Raw genomic sequence first — 20,049 nt, 5'->3', positions numbered from 1 at the left:
TTATTAAATAACTTCAATTAAAATCATAAATAATAACTCTCTTCATATTTCTGGGTTATACCAGCAATGGCATTTTCTTCATTCTCAATGCATTTAGCATGTTTCTTATGGGGTTTTTTGGGGGCTTTTACAAATAAACGTGGTATAATTTGAGATAGCGTTTCCGCTTACTTTCTGCGGCACACATTTAAAGGCAAGTCCTGGGGAGTTGATTTAAACTGGCCACCTAGAGCCTGAAGCCTGCATGAATCACATGACCACCAAGTATTTTCAACTTACATTGACACAACTCTTTTCTATACTCTGTGTAACACTACCCTAACCATAACCTCCCACTTTCTGGTGTACACCTTTTATGCTCATCATGAATGTAACTTTCAAACAGCTGTCACAACAAGAATCTTAATAAATATTGATCATGCTTCTGAAAACACATAAATGCTTCTTGTTTATAAGTGTTTTGTGCAGCCTACAACTAGAGGGACTTCTGGTCAAACAGTGTCACTGATGCAAATCACTTAACAGATAAGAGCTTTTTGGTAAAGCACACCATTCTACTGTTTACTGAAAATGGAATGAGGCCTACAAAGAAAAAAACACAGTACCTACAGTCAAATATTGTTGAGGTTTTGAGGTTGTTCTACTGTCTCTGGCATTGGGTGCCAGATGTAATCTGAAGATTGCCAAAGGATTTTGAGTCAAAATGTAGGGCCCATTGTCAGAAAGCTGGGTCATGGGTCTTCCTGCAGGACAATGACCCCAAACCTGCCTTAGAAAGCACCCAGAAATGCATAGAAACAAAGAACTGGAGAGTTCTGAAGTGGCTAGCAATGACCAAATCTAAATCCCATTGAACACCTGTGGAAAAATCTTAAAATTGCTGTCGGGAAAAGGCACCTTCAAATATGAGAGACCTGGAGCAGTTTGAAAATTAAGAGTGGTCCAAAATTCCAGTTGAGAGGTGTAAGAAGCTTGCTGATTGTTATAGGAAACAACTGACTTCAGTTTTTTTTTCCAAAGTGTGTGCAACACTATATTAAGATGAGGGTGCCAATAATTTTGTCCAGCCCACTTTTGGAGTTTTGAATGAAATTATATGAACTTTTTCCCAATACACACAAAGGAAATAAACATGTGTAATTGCAATAATTTTCTGGGAGATATGCTTCAGGGGTGGCCATGATTGTATATTGCTATGATCCCGTCTGCTATTATAATTCAGATCAAGACTTCTCATGTCTGTTGATGTAACTCTAAGAGTGTCTAGTGTCTCCTTCTGATGATCGCCAGAGTGTGGAGCTATAAACTAACACTGCTCTCCATGTGACGTCACAGAGGAGGTAGAGCCTGTCTTTAGGGCTGTGAAAGGCAGTAACAAATCCTCAGGATTCATTAATAACACACACATTTACCAGCTCACAACGTCTAAAGAGAAGCAGAGGATCGACCCAGAAAAACATCAGGTACTGGAACACAATTCAGTTGTGAGATTTTTAGAAACTGACAGATATAATGAGCTACGTTTTACTTTATGGACTTTTATATTAACTTGCCCTACATTACTACATAAATTAAGCCTTTATTTAATTTAACCATTTCATTGGGTTACATTGATTAATTAATTTTTTTCAATTAACCCTTGGCTGCCATTTGTTAGGGATGCTTATCGTGTGCACATGGCTCAAGGCTGCAGCACTCTTTGTCAGCCCGTCTTTACTCCAAATCTAGTAGTGGTCCACAGATGGTAATAACTAATTTGTTTTACTCCGTTGTACATAAATATTGATGAATATTTTACAAAATGGATGAACCTATTTAGAATGGATGAGTGAGTGTAGTTGATCTAGTCCAAACACATTGTTAATTCCTAGCTTTTTTTATTTTGTCAGTATAATTTGTGCTTTATTGTTGTTCAGTTTATTGCTTGCAATTTGTGTTAGCTGTCATTTCACATTTTAGCTTGTAATTTTGTGTTAGTTTTGTTTTTTCGTGTGTTTGCTTTCTTATTTTGTCCTCTCATTAGGTTCCCTCTACTTTTCTCCTCTCTCTATTAGATAAGTTATGGAGATCGGAATAGTTCTGCTGGGGAAGAGGGGTGCTGGAAAGAGTTCCTCAGGGAACACTCTCCTGGGCGGGAAACCTTTCCACACAGAGCCCGGCTCAGAGGGAGTGACCCAGGCTTGTTCCATGAGCTCCAGCACTATAGATGGACACAGAATCTTTGTTGTGGACACTCCAGGGTGGACAGATTTCAGTCAGACTGACAGTGAAACCATACAGAAGATTTACAAATGCATTGAAATCTCAGACCCCGGGCCCCATGTGCTCCTCTTTGTACTGCCCATTGGTCGCTTCACCAAAGAAGAGGATGATACAGCCAAGCAGATCTTGGAGGTCTTTGGAGAAGAAGCTATCAAGCACACAATGGTGTTATTTACCAAAGGAGACGATCTGGAGGGAAAGACAATTGAGGAATACTTGGAAGATGCCCATCTAGGATTGAAGAATATCATTAGAATGTGTGGAGGAAGATACCATGTCTTTAATAACAGAGACAAAGACAATCATGAGCAAGTCTCCATTTTGCTGAAGAAGATCAAAGACATGGTGGAAAGAAATAAAGGAATATTTTTCACAAAAACTCAGGAGATGGTAGAAAAACAAACACAACTAAACATTCCCACAACAATTATAAATGAGGAATGGAATATTGAAATGAGAGATACAGACGTTTGTGTTAAAGGACGAAGTAAATGCAGAGAGAGAGAGGAAGGAAAATATCATGAAGATATACTTAGAATAGAGTCAGAGAGTGAGGAAGAGATTGAGCACAGACCTTATCTAGATGGAGATGGTGAGGGGACATCAGCAGTGTATCTGAATCAGGCCATAAACAATTCAAAACAAGAACACACATACTTAGAACATGGAGAACAATCCACAAGTCAAACGGAAAAATTAGAAAACCTTCGCAAGGAGCTGCAAAGGATGGAGCTTAAATTGCACGAGACTGTGAGAGAGCTGCAGGGATCTAGGAAGATTGTTTTAAAACAAAAACATGAAATGAATATAAAAATCTACAAGCTGGAAAAAGCAGACCTAGAACAGAAAATAGAAATTGAATATTTAAAGCTTAAAGTAGAAACTTCTGAGAAGCAGATGCAAGAAGCTCAGTGATAAAGGGGGAAGCAGGAGAGACAGAATCAAGATTATAAGTCATGAATTAAAGAGGCAAATTTTATATTACAGGAAAATACGAGTCTGGAGAATCAACTGATGTGAACTAAAGAAAAAAACTAAGAAGCATTAGTTCAATTCTGGTGTAGGGAATGTTTTTTATATATATACACAGGTGCAGGTCATAAAATTAGAAATTACAATATCATGAAAAAGTTGATTTATTTCAGAGATATTGAATTTGGGGTTTTCATTAGTTGTCAGTTATAATCATCAAATTAAAAGAAATAAACACCTGAAATATATCAATCTAGTATAATATGCAAGTTTCACTTTTTGAATGGAATTACTGAAATAAATCAACTTTTTCATGATATTCTAATTTTATGACCAGCACCTGCATGTGTATTTCTGTACTTAATAGCTTCTTTGATTATATTGGTGGTATAATTGCACGCTTGAGAAAAAGAAATGTCTGTTTAAAGATTTTTTAAATGTGTTGTATTACAGTCATAAGGTATAAAACAATAAATTACTTAATGAATTAAGGGACCTGGAGGTTGTGGGTTTGAGTCTTGCTCCGGGTGACTGTCTGTGAGGAGTTTGGTGTGTTCTCCCCGTGTCCGCATGGGTTTCCTCCGGGTGCCCCCTTCAGGGTGTATTCCTGCCTTGCACCCAATGATTCCAGATAGGGTCTTGACTCACTGCCACCATGAACTGAATAAGCGGTTACAAATAATGAATGAATAGATGGATGAGTGTGATGTTTGTGAATGTTCAGTAATGTACACAGAATGGCATCATGTCTGTAATTTGTTAAAACATATCCATTCAGTGCAAACACACCATCACTTGACTAAAACAGGAACACAATATTGGGTGTGTCTCAATTCAGGGGCTGCATCCTTCGAAGGATGCTTTTGTAGGCCGATTATGTCATGGCGGCACGACTAGGCTGTTCCATTTCTGAGGTTCCTTCATACGCGGCCAACAAATGTGTCCTTCTTTTCCCGAGAAACAAAGGATGCAACAGGACTATCCTTCACCAGCCGAGATGGTTCCCATGGTTCATTGTGTGCCGTGAGGATTTCATGATGTTGTAGCCTCAGTAGAGGAGTGAACAGGGTTTTAAACTTACTGTCCTTAATATCAAATTATTAATGATATAAATATTATAACATTTACCTTTGTTTAAGGAGTAAGGGGCAGTTTAATAAACTGCAGGAAAATGTATTGTTTATCTGTAAATGTACCCTTTTATCTCTTGTTTATCTCCTGCGGTGTTAAACAACACTGGCAAATACACAGTAGGTGGGCTGTAGGCATATCAGTCCAACACAGCAAAGAATTGGTTCTTCAAGTTGATGTTTGTAGTTCTGTGAAATGTGGCACAGATCTGCACAAATATAACATTAAGTGTTATAAGTGTCAGAGAAAATCATTTTTTATTTTTTTGAAAAAGAAAAGCATTTTATACAATAATAATTGTCAATTTTGGTGGAAAACATACAGATCTTTACACTACCAAAACTCTTCAAATGTAAACCTGTGTAAACTTGAAGAAATGAATTAGACACACAATGTAATGCAATTGCACAGCCTGAATTCTGAATTTGTGAATTCTGTAGGGGCTTGGACCTGTTGGGGCTATATCACTGCAAGTGGACATTATTTTATTATTAAATAATTACAAATAAATATATAGCCTATAGGCTTATGCTTATACTTATACATTTACTACTATTTAAAAAAAATCCAGCAATTCTTTTTAATGCGTTTATTTATAGAATTTTCAGATTACACATTCACATAACAATAATTCTAACAATGAATAAAATAAATACATAATAAACCAATAATTTAAAAAAGGGAAAATAAACAGCTACAGAGTCGTAACTAATGGTCCTGAATATTGGCTAGATATTCTAAAATGGCTTCCAAATTTCAAAATATTTTCCAGACTACCAGACAGCATAAATCTAAGTCTCTCTATATGTAACATTTTTGTAACTTTTGTAAGCCACATTTTAAATGAGTATGGTATACTGTTTCCACAATTTTAAAATAATCTTCTTAGCAATTATACCAAATTTAACAGCAGTTTGTGTACTGTTATCAAGATCTTCAAATGCTTTTGAAAAACCAAACAAAGATATTTCAGGATCAGGAGATAATATTAGATGATATATCTTTGAATATCAACCAAATATATCTTGCCAATAGCTATCAAGTTTAGGACATATCCAAAAATGGTGAGCCAGGGAACCTTCAGCACCCTTACATCTATCACATAATGGTGATATGGATGGGAATATGCGGATTAATTTTGTTTTAGAATAATACAGTCTATGTACAACATTAAATTGAAGAAGTTGATGCCTTGCATTAATTGAAGAAGACTTTCTTCCCAGTCAGTACTATCTACAATCTATTACAGTACAATCTATTTAAATAAGCAATTCTTTCTCCCATGAAGCCCTCAGGTAATCTGTAGTGTGATTTAGTTGTTTTGAGAAAATATTAACCAGGCATGAAACTAATTTTCTAGCCTCTGGGGGACCAGCCAAGATTTGCATAACTGAATGAAATGAACTGTATGAATTATACAATTATCTTTCTTCATTGTCAAAGAAGCCCTAGGTGTGTAAAAAAGAAGAACAGGGAGAGAGGAATCTTTGACCAAATCCTTTTCAATGACCACCCAAGAAGGTTTATTTAAAGAAGATCCTTCCTTATAACCAAACTGTCAATAAGTCAGAGCCCTGACATTAGCTGCCCAGTAATAATGTAAAAAACAGGGCAGCCCTAGTCCACCCAATGTCCTAGGTTTCTGTAAATGGGTTTTTGAAATCTTAACCCCCCATATAAAAGGCATAATGATTGAGTCCAATGATCTGAAAAAAATATTTGGGGATAAAAATAGGAACATTATGAAACAAAAGAGAAACCATTTAGATTGCATTCACACGTCCAATAATTGAAAGATACAGTATTCTCCATCTATCAATGTCCTGCTTAAGTTTATTAATTATTTCCAAAAAATTATGCTTAAATAGAACTTTGGGGTCCTTTGTAACTTCAATACCAAGATATTTTATTTTAACAGTGGAAATCTTAAATTGGAGGTAATTTAAAATCCTGGGGTTTAAAGTAGCTGAGAGAGCCATGAATTCACTCTTTCCCTAATTGATGGAATACCAGATATTTCACTAAAAGTGTTAATGAGGCTGAGCAGAGGAGGAATCGAGCGTAAACTATATCATCTGCGTATAGGGAAATTTTATGTTCAACATCCCCTAAAGTTATAGGCTTAATATTCTTATTTTCTCTAATGCTAATCGCTAAAGGTTCTATGGCGACAGAGGGGTGAAAGAGGGCACTCTTGACGTTTTCCTCTATAAAGAGGAAAATGGGCTGATAGCTGTAGTGTAATGATATAGTTCCATTCAACTTGGTCAACTGCCTTTTCAGCATTTGCCTTTCATAACAGCCTGTGAGGAGATTTTATGAAAATTATGGTATATGAAATTCATAAGTCGCCTAACATTAAAAAAGTAAAACCTATTAGGGACAAAGCCAGTCTGATCAGGATGACTAATAGAAGTAATATATCGATTCCATCTATTTGCTAATACTTTACTTTAATCTTCATATCAGTGTTGAATAATATGATTGGCCTGTGTGAGGAAAGTTCTACTTTACCTCTTCCAGATTTTAACAAGAGTGAAATATGCGCTTCATATAGAGTTTGGGGAAGTGTTCCAATTTCTGTAGAATGGATATACATTCTTAGTAAACACAGGGTAATCTGATTAGCAAACGTCTTATAGAGCTCAATTCCAAACCTGTCTGGCCCACACGCCCTAGAACTAGGAAAGGATTTAATTGAGTCAACGATTTCTTCAGGGGTCAGCTCAGAATACAAAGCTTTTTTTTTTGCTACTTCATCTAGTTCCAGTAATTTTTTTTTTGCTTTTGATTGGTACAATTTCTCATAATATTCTCTAAAACAATTATTTATTGCTGTTGGATCTGAGATTTATCTTCCTGAAGAAGATTTAATATGATGAATGACTTTGTTTGAATGAATTTCTAAGCTGACAAGCTAATAATCATTGTGGTTTATCTCCAAATTCAAAGTATCCATCCATTATCCACCGCTTATTCAAGTTCGGGTCACGGAGGAAGCAGTCAGAGTAAAGAAACCCAGACCTCCCTCTCCCCAGCCACTGTTTCCAGCTCCTCCGGGGGTATACCTATGCGTTCCCAGGCCGGTCCAGACATGTAGTCTCTCCAACATGTTCTGGGTCTTCCCTGAGGCCTCCTCCCATTGGACATGCCCGAAACACCTCACCAGGAAGCCGTCCAGGAGGCCACCAATTCAAAGTTGTTCTGTTTAACTTTTAGGATCTGATCACATTCCTGCCTTGAAAGAATTGTATTATATTCATATATTTAATTAAGTATTTTTTCTAAAGTTTGTTTGCTCTCTGAGTTTCTATATGATATTTTCAATTTTGTTATCTCAGATTCAATCTCTCTCAGATGACATTGCTGGAACTTTTTTAAAGACACCTCATAAGAGACAATGTGCTCTCGTATAAGTACTATAAATATTTCCCATAAAATTGAATTTGAGACTTTAGGCGTATCATTGAGTTCCAGAAATTCTGATATTTTAGTGGAAATAAACTGGCAGAAAGCATCATCTGACAGTAAGCTTTGATGAAGCCGGCAAACATATTACCTTTGTGGCATTCCAAAATCAAGCGTCATTGACACTGGATCATGATCTGAAAACAAAATGCTATGATATTTACAATGAATAACATTCGATAATAATCTTGCATTCAGCAGAAAAAAAATCAATATGAGAATACGTTTTATGCATTTGTGAAAAGAAAGAATAATATCTGTCAGATGGATGGAGGTTGCTCCAAATATCTACTAAATTATTAGAAATTATCAAATTAAAATGTAAAACAATTGATAAATTGGAAAGGCTCCACAATTTAGATGATGATCTATCTAAATGCTTATCCATCACAGTATTGAAGTCCCAATCTACAATCAAATAAGCCTCAGTTAAATCTGGCAAAACATCAAAAGCCTTCCAAAAACATTCTACACTATCAAAGTTAGGACCATAGAAATTGAACAGAGTGACATGCCTCTTATGAATATATCCAGTTACTATAATATATCAACCGTGAGGGTCAGTTATAGAAGAAATGTGGTCAAATTGTAGAGACTTTTTAATTATAATGGCAACTCCCCAGGCTTTGTTAGAATATGTACAAACCGGATTCCAAATAATAATAAGTTAGATTTATATAGCGCTTTTCTAATACCCAATGTCGCTTTACACAAAGAGGAGGGGGAGGAAAAAAAAAAGATAATAATAATTATAATAATAAAAATAAAAATATAGAGGAATACACTTATGCCTGCAGAGTGCAGAAGTACTGAGAGAAGAGATAGGTCTTTAGCTGGGTTTTAAAGGCAGAAAATGAAGAGCAGAGACGAAGACTTTGTGGTAATGAATTCCAGAGCTTGGGTGCCATCACGTTGAATGATCTACCACCAGCGGTAACCAATTTAAATTTTGGTACTGACAAAAGACTGCTCTCAGAGGACCTCAGTGATCTTGTAGGACAGTAGGAGTGTAAAAGTTCAGAAAGGTAGGCTGGCACCAGACCGTGCAGAGCTTTGTATGTGAGCAGAAGAACTTTAAACTGAATACAGAGTGAGACAGGTAACCAGTGGAGCTGATGAAGAACAGGGGTGAAATGAGCTGATTTTTTAGAATAAGAGAGGACCCGAGCAGCAGAGTTCTGAACACATTGAAGGGAGTGTATGGTCGTAGAAGGAAGGCCAATGAAGAGAGAATTACAGTAGTCTAAACGGCAGGAAATGAAAGCATGGACCAGAATTTCAGCGTCCTTAACAGAAAGCAGGGGACGAAGGCGAGCAATATTACGTAGATGGAAGAAGGATGTTTTGGTTAGGGCCTTAATATGAGGTTTGAAGGACAGGGGGGAGTCAAGAAGTACACCTAAATTTTGAACAACTGGAGAGGTTTTTATAGCCTCACCATCAAAGTTAAGTGTGATATCAGAGATTTTTGAAAGAGTGAACTTGGGGCCAGTGAGCAAGACTTCAGTTTTTTCTGTGTTGAGTTTCAAAAAGTTGGCGTGCAACCAGTGTCTCAGATCCTGAACACAGGAAATAATGGCAGAGGGGGGCAGAGTGGAGGTATTTTTGGTGCTCACATATATTTGAGCGTCATCTGCATAACAATGATATTTAAGACCATGGCTGTGGATGATCTGACCAAGTGGCAGCATGTATATGATGAATAGTATAGGGCCTAGGACTGAACCTTGGGGAACACCTTGTGTAACAGTACTAGGGGAAGATCTGTGTGTACCAAGAGCAACAAAGTGAGATCTATTGGTAAAGTAAGAGATGAACCAGGAAAGTGCTGTGTCAGTTATGCCAATAGCTGAGAGACGAGTGATGAGTATGCTGTGATTAACAGTGTCGAATGCTGCACTCAAATCTAAGAGAAGAAGGATACTGTGTGCACCAGAATCAGTAGCGAGTAGGATATCGTTTAAAACCCGCAAAAGGGCTGTCTCAGTACTGTGTTTTGTGCGGAAGCCAGACTGAAAAGGCTCAAAAAGATTATTGTCCATCAGGAATCACTCTAACTGAATGGCCACCACCCTTTCTAACAGCTTAGCTAAAAAGGGGAGGTTAGAAATAGGTCGAAAATTATCAAGGTTGTCTGTGTTCAGACCAGGTTTTTTGAGAATGGGTGTGATGGCAGATGTTTTAAGGCCTATGGGGACATAAACTGAGGCAAGAGACATATTAACGAGATGGGAAATGGGGCTGTATATGATGGCGGAATATTTTTTAAGAAGTGGGGTAGGAGCAGCATCAAGGAGACAGGTACAAGCGTTGGAATTAACTATAAGCTCTGATATAAGCTCTGGATCAATGGGAGAGAAATTAGCCAGGGGTTTATGAGCTGGGCTCAAATGGAAACAATGCTCAGGTGAAGAAGGAGATGAGAGGAGCTGATGGTAGATTTTAGCAATCTTGTCAGTAAAAAATCTATGGAAAACTTCACATTGGTCAGCAGTGTTAAAGTTCTTGATTGTTTGTGGCTGAATGTGTCACGCCTTCGTCTCGTCACCTCTGTTTTCCCCGGTCATGTGCTCTTTTAGCACATGGCTATGTTTTGTTTATGTTCTTATCTCCGCCCTTGACCCGCCTATGTTCCACCTTCTCGTCTGTGTCATGTGTTAACCCGTCCTCCTCGTTATCTGTCCAGATGCGTCTCGTCTATGTTGTGTATTTAAGTCCCCTTCCATCACTTCCTGTTGTCGTTCATTTCATATTGTATTGTGTTATTACCCAGTCAAGTCGTTTTGTTGTCCTTTCTAGTCATGTCATGTTGTTTCTTTGTTTTGTATTGTCTGTTCCCTAGTTTTGTCTTTTAGTGTATTACCTGTCTCAAGTAGTTTATAATCCCCGTCTTGTTGTTTCCTTTATAGCTTGTCTGTGTGTTGTTATATATTTTGTTATATTAAAACTCTCCGAGTTCTAGCAAGTGCATCCGCCTCTGTCAGTCCGCCCCGTGATCCGTGACAGAATGAGTTCACTAACAGTAGCGAAAAGTGTTTTGGGCTTGTTACCAGAATTATTAATAAGAGATGGAATGTGTGCCGAACGGGCAGATTTTAAAGCAGTATTATAAGAAATCATGTGGTCAGTATATGCCATTAAGTGCACAGTAAGACCAGAATTCTTGAAGCGGCGCTCCAGACGCCTACCAGTGGTTTTTAAAGCACAGAGTTCAGGAGTGAACCAAGGGGAGGAGCGACCAGCAGGGACCTGTCTAGTCTTTAAGGGAGCCAATTGGTCTAGTACATCAGAAACAGTGTCATTAAAGAGAGTCAGAATTTCATCGGGACAGGACAGCCGGGAAATAGAAGAAAGTGCAGAAGACTGAAGAAGGGCGGAAAAAGATTGAGGTTCGATAGCTTTGATATTACGGAAGGAAACGGTATATTTACTGCACAGGCGTGAAACAGAGATGTTAACAGATGCTTCAACAAGCTTGTGGTCAGAAACACCAACAATAGAGCCAGAGACAGAGGTAACAGGTAGACCAGAAGAACAAATTAAATCCAATGTATGGCCATGTGAGTGTGTGGGAAAATCAACATGTTGTGTCAAGCTAAAGCAGTCCAACAGAGACTCAAATTCAGTTGTCAATGAACAGATAGTATCAACATGGATGTTAAAATCCCCTAGCATGAGCTGGACATGCAGAACTGGCCAAGGTGAGTATCTCACAGAGTTCTGTGAAGAAGTCAGAGGATGTCTTTGGTGGGCGATAGATTAACAGAAACAGCACAGGGGTTGAGCTGACCAGTTTCAGAGCTATGTATTCAAATGATTTTACCTCATGAAACTCACAGAGACATACATTAAGTGAATCATCAAGAATTACAGGGAGACCACCCCCCTTCCCCTGTGGCCTGGGCTTGGCTAAATACCTAAAACCACTAGGAGTCAACAAATTAAGATGGAAATGATCACCAGGTTTTTGCCATGTCTCTGTGAGGAAAAATACACTGATGTGGTTCACAACCATGAGATCATTAAGTAAAGGAGCTTTATCTGTGATAGAGCGGGAGTTAAGTAGTCCAAGTTTAAGTCTGTGTGACGTGTTGGAGCAGTGCAACGATGGCAGTGGGGTGGCTCGTTGGAAAGACCGGAGAACGTCAGCGTTGATTCCTCGAGAGCTGTACAGAGATGCGAAGCGCTGATTCCGCCCACTAGACCATATGACAGGAATAGCAGAGTCCGAAGAACGATACGCCGTAAGTCGAGGTCTGGAGGAGCGATGAATGTAGCGTGGGCGTCGGGTTAAGTTGGGACACTAGACAAATTGTGAATAAAAACTGAATGCAATGATGTGGAGATGGCAAATGTCAATATTTTATTCGTAATAGAACATAGATGACAGATCAAAAGTTTAATCTGAGTAAATGTAACATTTTAAAGGAAATGTTTCACAGTGTCAACAAATCAGACCAGAGAGGACAAGGAAGAGGAAGGTGACAGTTGAACATTTAGAAGTTTGAACAGTTAGAAGCCTGTATTAGACATGAATGGGAGAGCATTCCTATTTCTAAACTTGAGAAACTGGTCTCCTCTGTCCCCAGACGTCTGTTTAGTGTTGTAAGAAGAAGGGGGGATGCCACACAGTGGTAAAAAATGGCTTTGTCCCAACTTTTTTGGGATTTGTTGATGCCATGAAATTTTGAAACAACATATTTTCCTTTAAAATGATACATTCTCTCAGTTTAAACTTTTGATCTGTGACTTGTGTTCTATTCTGAATAAAATATTAGATGTTGGCACCTCCACATCATTGCATTCAGTTCATTCATTATCTGTAACCGCTTATCCAATTCAGGGTCGCGGTGGGCCCAGAGCCTACCTGGAATCATTGGGCACAAGGCAGAAATACACCCTGGAGGGGGCGCCAGTCCTTCACAGGGCAACACAGACACTCACACACATTGACTCACACACTCACACCTACGGACACTTTTGAGTTGCCAATCCACCTACCAACGTGGGTTTTGGACTGTGGGAGGAAACCGGAGCACCTGGAGGAAACCCACACGGACACGAGGAGAACACACCAACTCCTCACAGACAGTCACCTGCAGCAAACTTTCAGTACCAACCCATGAGCCATGAGAGACATGACATGTGACCTTACATATCCGGAGATGGACAGGGAGCATGTCGCTGATGGTGCCTTCCGGCACAACTTCCTGGAGTATTGCAGACGCGGGCCTTGTAGGTTGACACAGCCGTCGGGGCTGGTGGCGTTCTGAAGGTCTCTGTGGGGATTCTTCGTCTCTGACCTGCCACCTTGTGAGAGACAGTCTAAGCAGGTCTCCCCTGGGGCCTCATCTCAGAAGGTCATTCTGAGGGGGCTTGTGGCCGTCCTCTTTGTGGCGTTGTCATCCTTTTGAGGGTCAGAGGTCTAAGGTTTTCTTCAGGCTCTGAGTGTGGCGTTGAAATTTCGTTAGGGTTAAACTATAGCTTTTCTTAATCTGTAGTTTCTATCTGGACCACGCTTTAGAGGCCCAAGCTGTTTAAGAAAGCCATGAGTCTGATGCCTGCAGAGTCATTTCAAAAACTCAGGTCATTTTATTCTTTAGCCTTGAAAAAGGCTAAAAGAGATAACGCCCCAAGTGTCTGGAGCCTTGAAGTGAAGAGTCGAACAGCGGAGAAAAAGGGGAAGAAGCCTGTGTCATTTGGCGCCACAGGTTTTTAACCAGAGTTTAGAAAACCCACCCTGAATACATGATTCGTCCTCAATGAGGGAGAATTGGAGCTTTTCTTGCTCCTGATTGGCTGTTTCCTGTACCTTGGTAGTGGCATCACATAGAATTTATGACAGTTGACAAGACAAAGACTTGACCATCCCTGGTGAGTGAATATCCCAGGATTCTGAATCATACTTTGCAATATAAAAGATTATATATTAACACAAAGTAATATCATTAAGAAAAAGACAACCATGTTCTGTATAATTATTAACCAACTAAACACATAGTATGTGGCTACCTTGGTTCTGCATAAATTCATATAAAACAAAAATGACTTTAAACACATGTAAATTAGTTCCACCTATTTTGATTGTTAAAACAGGATTAATTTCAAACAGTTGTACACATATGTAACTAATTTTTTAACCATTTTTTAAATTTTTTGTTTAAATCTGTTAAACTTCAACTTTCCAAGACTCTGTCATAAACTTTCCTTGAAAGGACCTACAGTGTCAGTTTTATGAATCTGACACAGACAGCCAGGCACCAATTTGGGGTCAGTTCTTTCTGAAAAGCTTATCTTCAAATTCCAATCTTGTTTGGTGTGTCTCCGAAGCGAACTAAAGTTTGGGTATATCAAATACTCTCGGAAAGTCACAATTTCTTATTAGAAATTAATACACATTCATCATATCCACTACAGTGATAACCTAGCTGTTTGTGCCAGTGACGCTTTTAAAAAATATAAAAACAATGAGACCTGTATAGAGTGTCCAAAGATTAACACAACATAAAACAGAAATAAAGTTTACAAACAAGAATAAACTCCCCCTACCCCTCCCAAAAACCCACTCTCCCTGCATAAACTCTGGGGAAACTGTATCCAAAATAGTGACTATACTAAACAATACCAAACTTATCTGCAGTAAGGTTAAATGAAGCAACTCAACAACCCCTCCAAATTAAATTAAAGAATGAAATGTCAATATCTAAATAATCTGCGGTGGAATAATATCAGGGGGTTAGGGAACCACAAAGATGAAATATAGAGTAATCAGAAAAAGAAAAATTATCGGAGGGACAAATAGTGATTCCCTACCTATATAAGGCCATTATTTTACAGTTACAGCGTGTGTCACACCCTGGCCCTGTCCTATCTGTTTTCCCCACCATGTGCTTATGTAACACATGGCTCTGTTTGTTGTTGTTCCTGTCTCCGCCCTAGTCCTGCCTCTGCCCAATCATTGTCTCCAGGTGTTCCTCATTTGTCCTGTTCTTATATACCCCTGTGTTTTGAGTGCTCCTTTGTCTGGTGTTGTGTGTGTGTAGATGTGTGTTTCTGTGCTGCTGTGTCTTTCTGTTTACATGTATCTACCCTGGTTCATGGTTGTTTGCTGTCTGTTTTTGATTCGTTCTGTTCAGGTTAGTCCTGTCTCTATTCACCCTGTATTACCCATGTTTATTTTGTTTTCATTTTGTTAATAAATTCCTTGTGTGTACGTCCACCTCCCTTGTCTGTCCTGCCCAGCTGTAACAGTGTGACAATTCAGGGATCTTCCTTAGAGTTCTTTGCAAGTAGTTAACTGAGGAACACTTCAGCCTCTTGTGGGGAGGTGAACAAACTTTGTACAGTTGACGCAGGGTGCCATTTTTTTGTGAGGGGAAGGCATAGGGATGAGCATCCACAGCAGTTTCTGAGGAGAGAGTGCAAGCTGAGAAGTTGGAGGTGGGCAGTATGGCCGCAAAGCTATGGGATTGGGACGAAGGTCTGTGGCATGAGAGAGGAGGGCTGTAAAGGAAGAGGCAGGATGCAGCAAAACCATGAGGGGAAGAGGATTAGGATGAAGGTCCACATCAGGAAAGAAGGTGTGCTGTAAAGGAAGAGGCGGGGTGCGGGAAAGCCGCAAAGGAGAGGATTAGGACATGGCCTGTAACGGCACCCGGGAAGACGATGAGCTGGAAAGTCAGAGACTCGGAGTAGTGCAGCAGCAAGAAGTGGGGGATGAAGGTCCACCGAAGCACCTAAAAACAGAGCAGGAGCTAGAAGCTGTAGAGTGTGAGCAGCATGGCAGCACAGAGGAGGGTCCGGTACGATAGTCTAAAGCAGCATCTGAAAAGAGTATAAACTGGAAGCCGGAGGGTGGGAGAAGCACATCAGCAGAGGAGTCAGGATGAGGGTCTGCAGCAGCACCTAAATAGAAAAATGAGAATTGTAATGTTAGAGGCAGGGTATGGCATGGCCACAAATTGAAGAGGTTGGGATGAGCGTCCATGAAGTATGCAAGCTGCTGATGTAGAAGCTGGGAGAATGAGACGATCAGATGAGAGCGAATCTTCGGTGAGGAAGCTGTGCAGCAAGGAGACTGCATAGAATGCCCAGAGCGCCAGGCAGGAGGCAGGCCCGCAACAGCAAACTCTACAGGGGGTGCGAGCTGGAAAGTAGGAGGCGTAGAGCAGCAGCAGGGGTAGAGGGTGGAAAGAAAATTAATCCGCAATGAGGAAGCCATGCAGTGAGAAGACCGCATCGAGAAAAAGGGGAGGGGTGGGATGATGCGTAGAAAAAAGGGGAGGTGTGGGATGATAAAGGGAGGGGTGGGATGAGAGATAAGAGAGAGGATAAGAGAGAACGAAACGAACTTGGAGGGCTGTGTTTAAATGGGTGCAATGCTGTCAATCAAGGCAGTGTTCAGATTGAAAGAGGAGCCGATTTGGAATGGAGGTTTAAACATGCTGCCTGCTTTCTTTTCCAACATTTCAGATAGGACCATCTTGGCAAGCAGTGTAGGTAAACTACTGCCCTGGAGATGTGCAAAAATATTGCAGATTCCATTATCCATTTCAGCTCAGATAATTATATTATTATCAAAACAGCCCTCTAAGGCAGCGGTCCCCAAGCACCGGGTCGCGACCCGGTACCGGGCCGTGGGCCATTAGGTACCGGGCCACACAGAACGTTTGATTTTTTTTTTTAATTGATTATCAGTCTAAACGTTGATGTTTTATTTTGAAAAGTGACTTCTGTGCGGGATAGACGCATACATGCGTAACCCACGGATGGCGAAAGAATGGATCTGCGACCCATTTGTAAACAAACCTGGTGAATGGAGCCTGTCCGTGCTAGAAGAGGATCAACTGCTGGACATTGCAAATGACGGTGGCCTTAAAAGTATGTTTCAAACAACAACTGTGCCAGTGTTCTGGGTTAAAATCGAGGCAGAATAACCCTGAGATTGCCCAGAATGCATTGAAAGCCCTGCTTCCATTTCCAACCACCTATCTTTGTGAAGCAGGATTTTCTGTAGTGACCGCAACCAAAACGAAACTACGGAAAAGACTGAACGTACGGAACACACTTCGGATGTCACTGTCTCCCATTATTCTGCGATGGGACCGGCTTGTTGCAGAGAAACATGCTCAGGGCTCTCACTAATTGACATTATTATTATTATTTGATTGACGTGTCCACCCTTTTATATAGAAATGACCAGTATTGTCACTTGAATCAAGTTTAGTTTTTTATTATAATTATTTCTTATTAGAAAGGATTTTCATTCTAAAATAAATATTTTCGTTTACAGAGATGTTGTTGATTATTAATTTATGAACAAAAGGTTGTTTATTGTCTGTTGATGTTTGCATTTGACATAAGACCACTTTGGATGATTTATTATTAGATTACGTCATTAACGATTATCGAGCAAGGCCTGAGCATATGAAGGCCGGTCCGTGAAAAATTTTTTCTTAGATGAAACCGGTCCGTGGTGCAAAAAAGGTTGGGGACCGCTGCTCTAAGGCACCGACCTGTGAGACAGCAAAGACTATAAGACATTGAGGCTAATGTCTCCTGCTTAGACACAACCAGAAAGGGTAACAGGAGGATGAAGAATGCTCCAGCAGGGGGCATTGTGTCGGAGATAGAAGGTTGTGACGTCATCACATTGCTGCCCAGGGGCTCCTTACCGGCAGACGGGTTTCTCTCTTTAGCTGAGTGAACGAAGTACGCCATTGTTTCGGAGCACGTTGCTGGAACGCTGAGGCTTTTCTGCCGGAGAGGAAGAATTGGGAGTCTCAAGGCGCTGTAGAGCTCGTAGCTGTGGAGCAGCAGCCATGACAACGGTAGATTTGCGTTCCCCAAAACACGAGGCAGTCCCGTAGCAGCGTAGCGGAGATGAAGATAGGGGGAGGCTCGAAGCCTTGTGCCAGCGTCGGTGGCAGATGCGGGGTTGGGGGGGCGGGGTGTGGGGGGAATGCCGAATGCAGCGGGAGGAGAAGCAGGAGAACAGAGCACCAATCCGGAATGGGTAAGACAGCAGAGCATAGAACAGTTGAAGCGGTTGCAGGCGTGACAACGGCCGTACGTACCTTCAGATACCGGGCAGTCCCATAGCTGTTTGGCAGGAGCGAGTTTAAAACAGGAGGCTCGGTGGGCTTGATAAAGGCCGAACGCGGCTCCAAATATGGGGATCAGCAGGAATGACCCAGCGCGGAGGAGCGAGCTGACGTCGTGAAGCAGTCGAGTCGACATCCATCTCCTGAACTAAATGAGGCGAGTTTGTCTGACGCAGAAATGATGTGAATTTGCAGGGTATATATAGGGCTGAGATGAGGAGTTCGGGCGTGGTCCTACTCCCAAAATTATGTCATTACATAACTTCACTTAATGCCTGTCAAACATGGAGATTAGCAGAATTAATTAAATAATTAATTATTAATACATTCATAATTAATTATCATTGACTCCGCTATGTAATGCTTAGGCCACCGCAACGTGTGCATAACAATTTCCACTACAATAGGTTGTTAAGTTTGTTTGGTAGATACAGGGGCAACAGTTTCAGTAATCAAAGCCAATTAATTAAATGTGCCATGATAAAACACCAGACCCGACACCAGACTCATATGCTGCAGCAGGCCCACAGTTAAACGTCTCTGTCTGTTGAAATACGACCGGAACAAATGCGTTGCACTGCGTATGTGTGTGAAAACAGTGATCATGTATATGAATCTGAATTTTTGGAGAGAGCTCCAAGAACACACGCATACAGAGTTCTGCTACAGATGATTGTCAGGGTAAAAAGGGTGGTTCAGTTAGCACCACAGCCAGGTTTGATGGATTACACCCTGGCAACATTGCCAAATTTAACTTAATTTAACTAGCCTCCAAGCACCCAGTTTTGAAACAAGTGCCTGAAACACTGTGCGCAAATGGGAAAAACGTCCACAACAGAAGGCAGAATTGGTATGTTTAGAATTGCTTTTGCAAAAATGTGTGCAGTTTTTTAGTTTGCTGAATGTAACAAAAAATGTAAAATAAGGACTTCTACATCTTCAGTGAAGGAAGATTGTTTGCATAGTTTTTCTTTAAATTAGTGATGCACTATATATTATTTGGAATTATTTATTATTTATATTTATCAGCCAGATATTGGATATTGGCCCAAAGAACTCAATATCGGTGTATCCCTACTTTAATTTTTTTTCTCCAATATAAATTATGTAGGCGGCACGGTGGCACAGTGGTTAGTGTCGCTGTCACACAGCTCCAGGGACCTGGAGGTTGTGTGTTCGATTCCCGCTCTGGGTGACTGTCTCTGAGAAGTTGGTGTGTTCTCCCCGTGTCCGTGTGGGTTTCCTCCAGGTGCTCCGGTTTCCTCACACAGTCCAAAAACCCATGTTGGTAGGTGGATTGGCGACTCAAAAGTGTCCGTAGGTGTGATTGTGTGAGTGAATGTGTCTGTGTTGCCCTGTGAAGGACTGGCGCCCCCTCCAGGGTGTATGCCTTGTGCCCAATGATTCCAGGTAGGCTCTGGACCCACCGCGACCCTGAACTGGATAAGCGGTTACAGATAATGAAGGAATGAATGAATAAATTATGTAGATGTGATCAGCATGTGGGTTATTGGCTTGCCCTCTTCCTTAAACTTCTGAAAGAGTTGCTGTTGAAATGCTGTTTTCTAAAGAGCTACAAATAGAGCAATTCGGAATGGACTTGATGATTACGTCACTGACAGCTGCACATGCATTGTGGTGGCAGTAAAACAGCATACACAAGCGGCGTGAAACAGGCGAGATATACAAAAAGGGACAAAATATGTCGTGTTCTGCTGTTGGATGCCAGAATCAAAATGTAGAAGCAAATTATCTTCATTTTTATAAAATCTTTGAAGACACCCTTTGAGGCAAAACTCAAACTGATGGATAGATGGACTGATGAAAATATCCAGAATTCTCTCCTCTGCAGTGCACATTTCATATCAGGCAAGTTTTTTTTATTTTATATTACACAGCAAAATCAATGATGTACCTTATAACAACAAAATAGTGAAAGCAGCAACAGCAAAGCTGGCATTCTTAGCTGTTTCATAACGTGAAATACCATAGGCAGTACGTCGGACCGTGAAACACAAAAGTATCCATCAAGTCTTGGTATTCAATATCCTGGACATTGTAGGAATAGAGAGATGTTTTAGCTTGAGTATTTCTTTTATATACATGCTGGGTT

General features: G+C 40.4%; 1 protein-coding gene across 1 annotated transcript; it reads left to right on the top strand.

Moving 5' to 3' along the window:
* The first annotated feature begins 1,354 nt into the window (after positions 1-1,354).
* LOC136665123 (GTPase IMAP family member 7-like) lies at positions 1,355-3,523 on the top strand. Its single transcript, XM_066642701.1, has 2 exons — positions 1,355-1,463; positions 2,055-3,523. Exon 2 carries the CDS (start codon positions 2,062-2,064, stop codon positions 3,175-3,177), a length of 1,116 nt encoding a protein of 371 aa, XP_066498798.1. The 5' UTR covers positions 1,355-1,463; positions 2,055-2,061; the 3' UTR covers positions 3,178-3,523.
* Positions 3,524-20,049: the final 16,526 nt, after the last annotated feature.

The sequence above is a fragment of the Hoplias malabaricus genome, chromosome 13 (genome assembly GCF_029633855.1).
Source record: "Hoplias malabaricus isolate fHopMal1 chromosome 13, fHopMal1.hap1, whole genome shotgun sequence".
NCBI classification, from domain to species: Eukaryota; Metazoa; Chordata; class Actinopteri; order Characiformes; family Erythrinidae; genus Hoplias; species Hoplias malabaricus.
The sequence above is the reverse complement of the archived record's forward strand: the minus strand, read 5'-3'. Positions and strand labels throughout refer to the sequence as shown.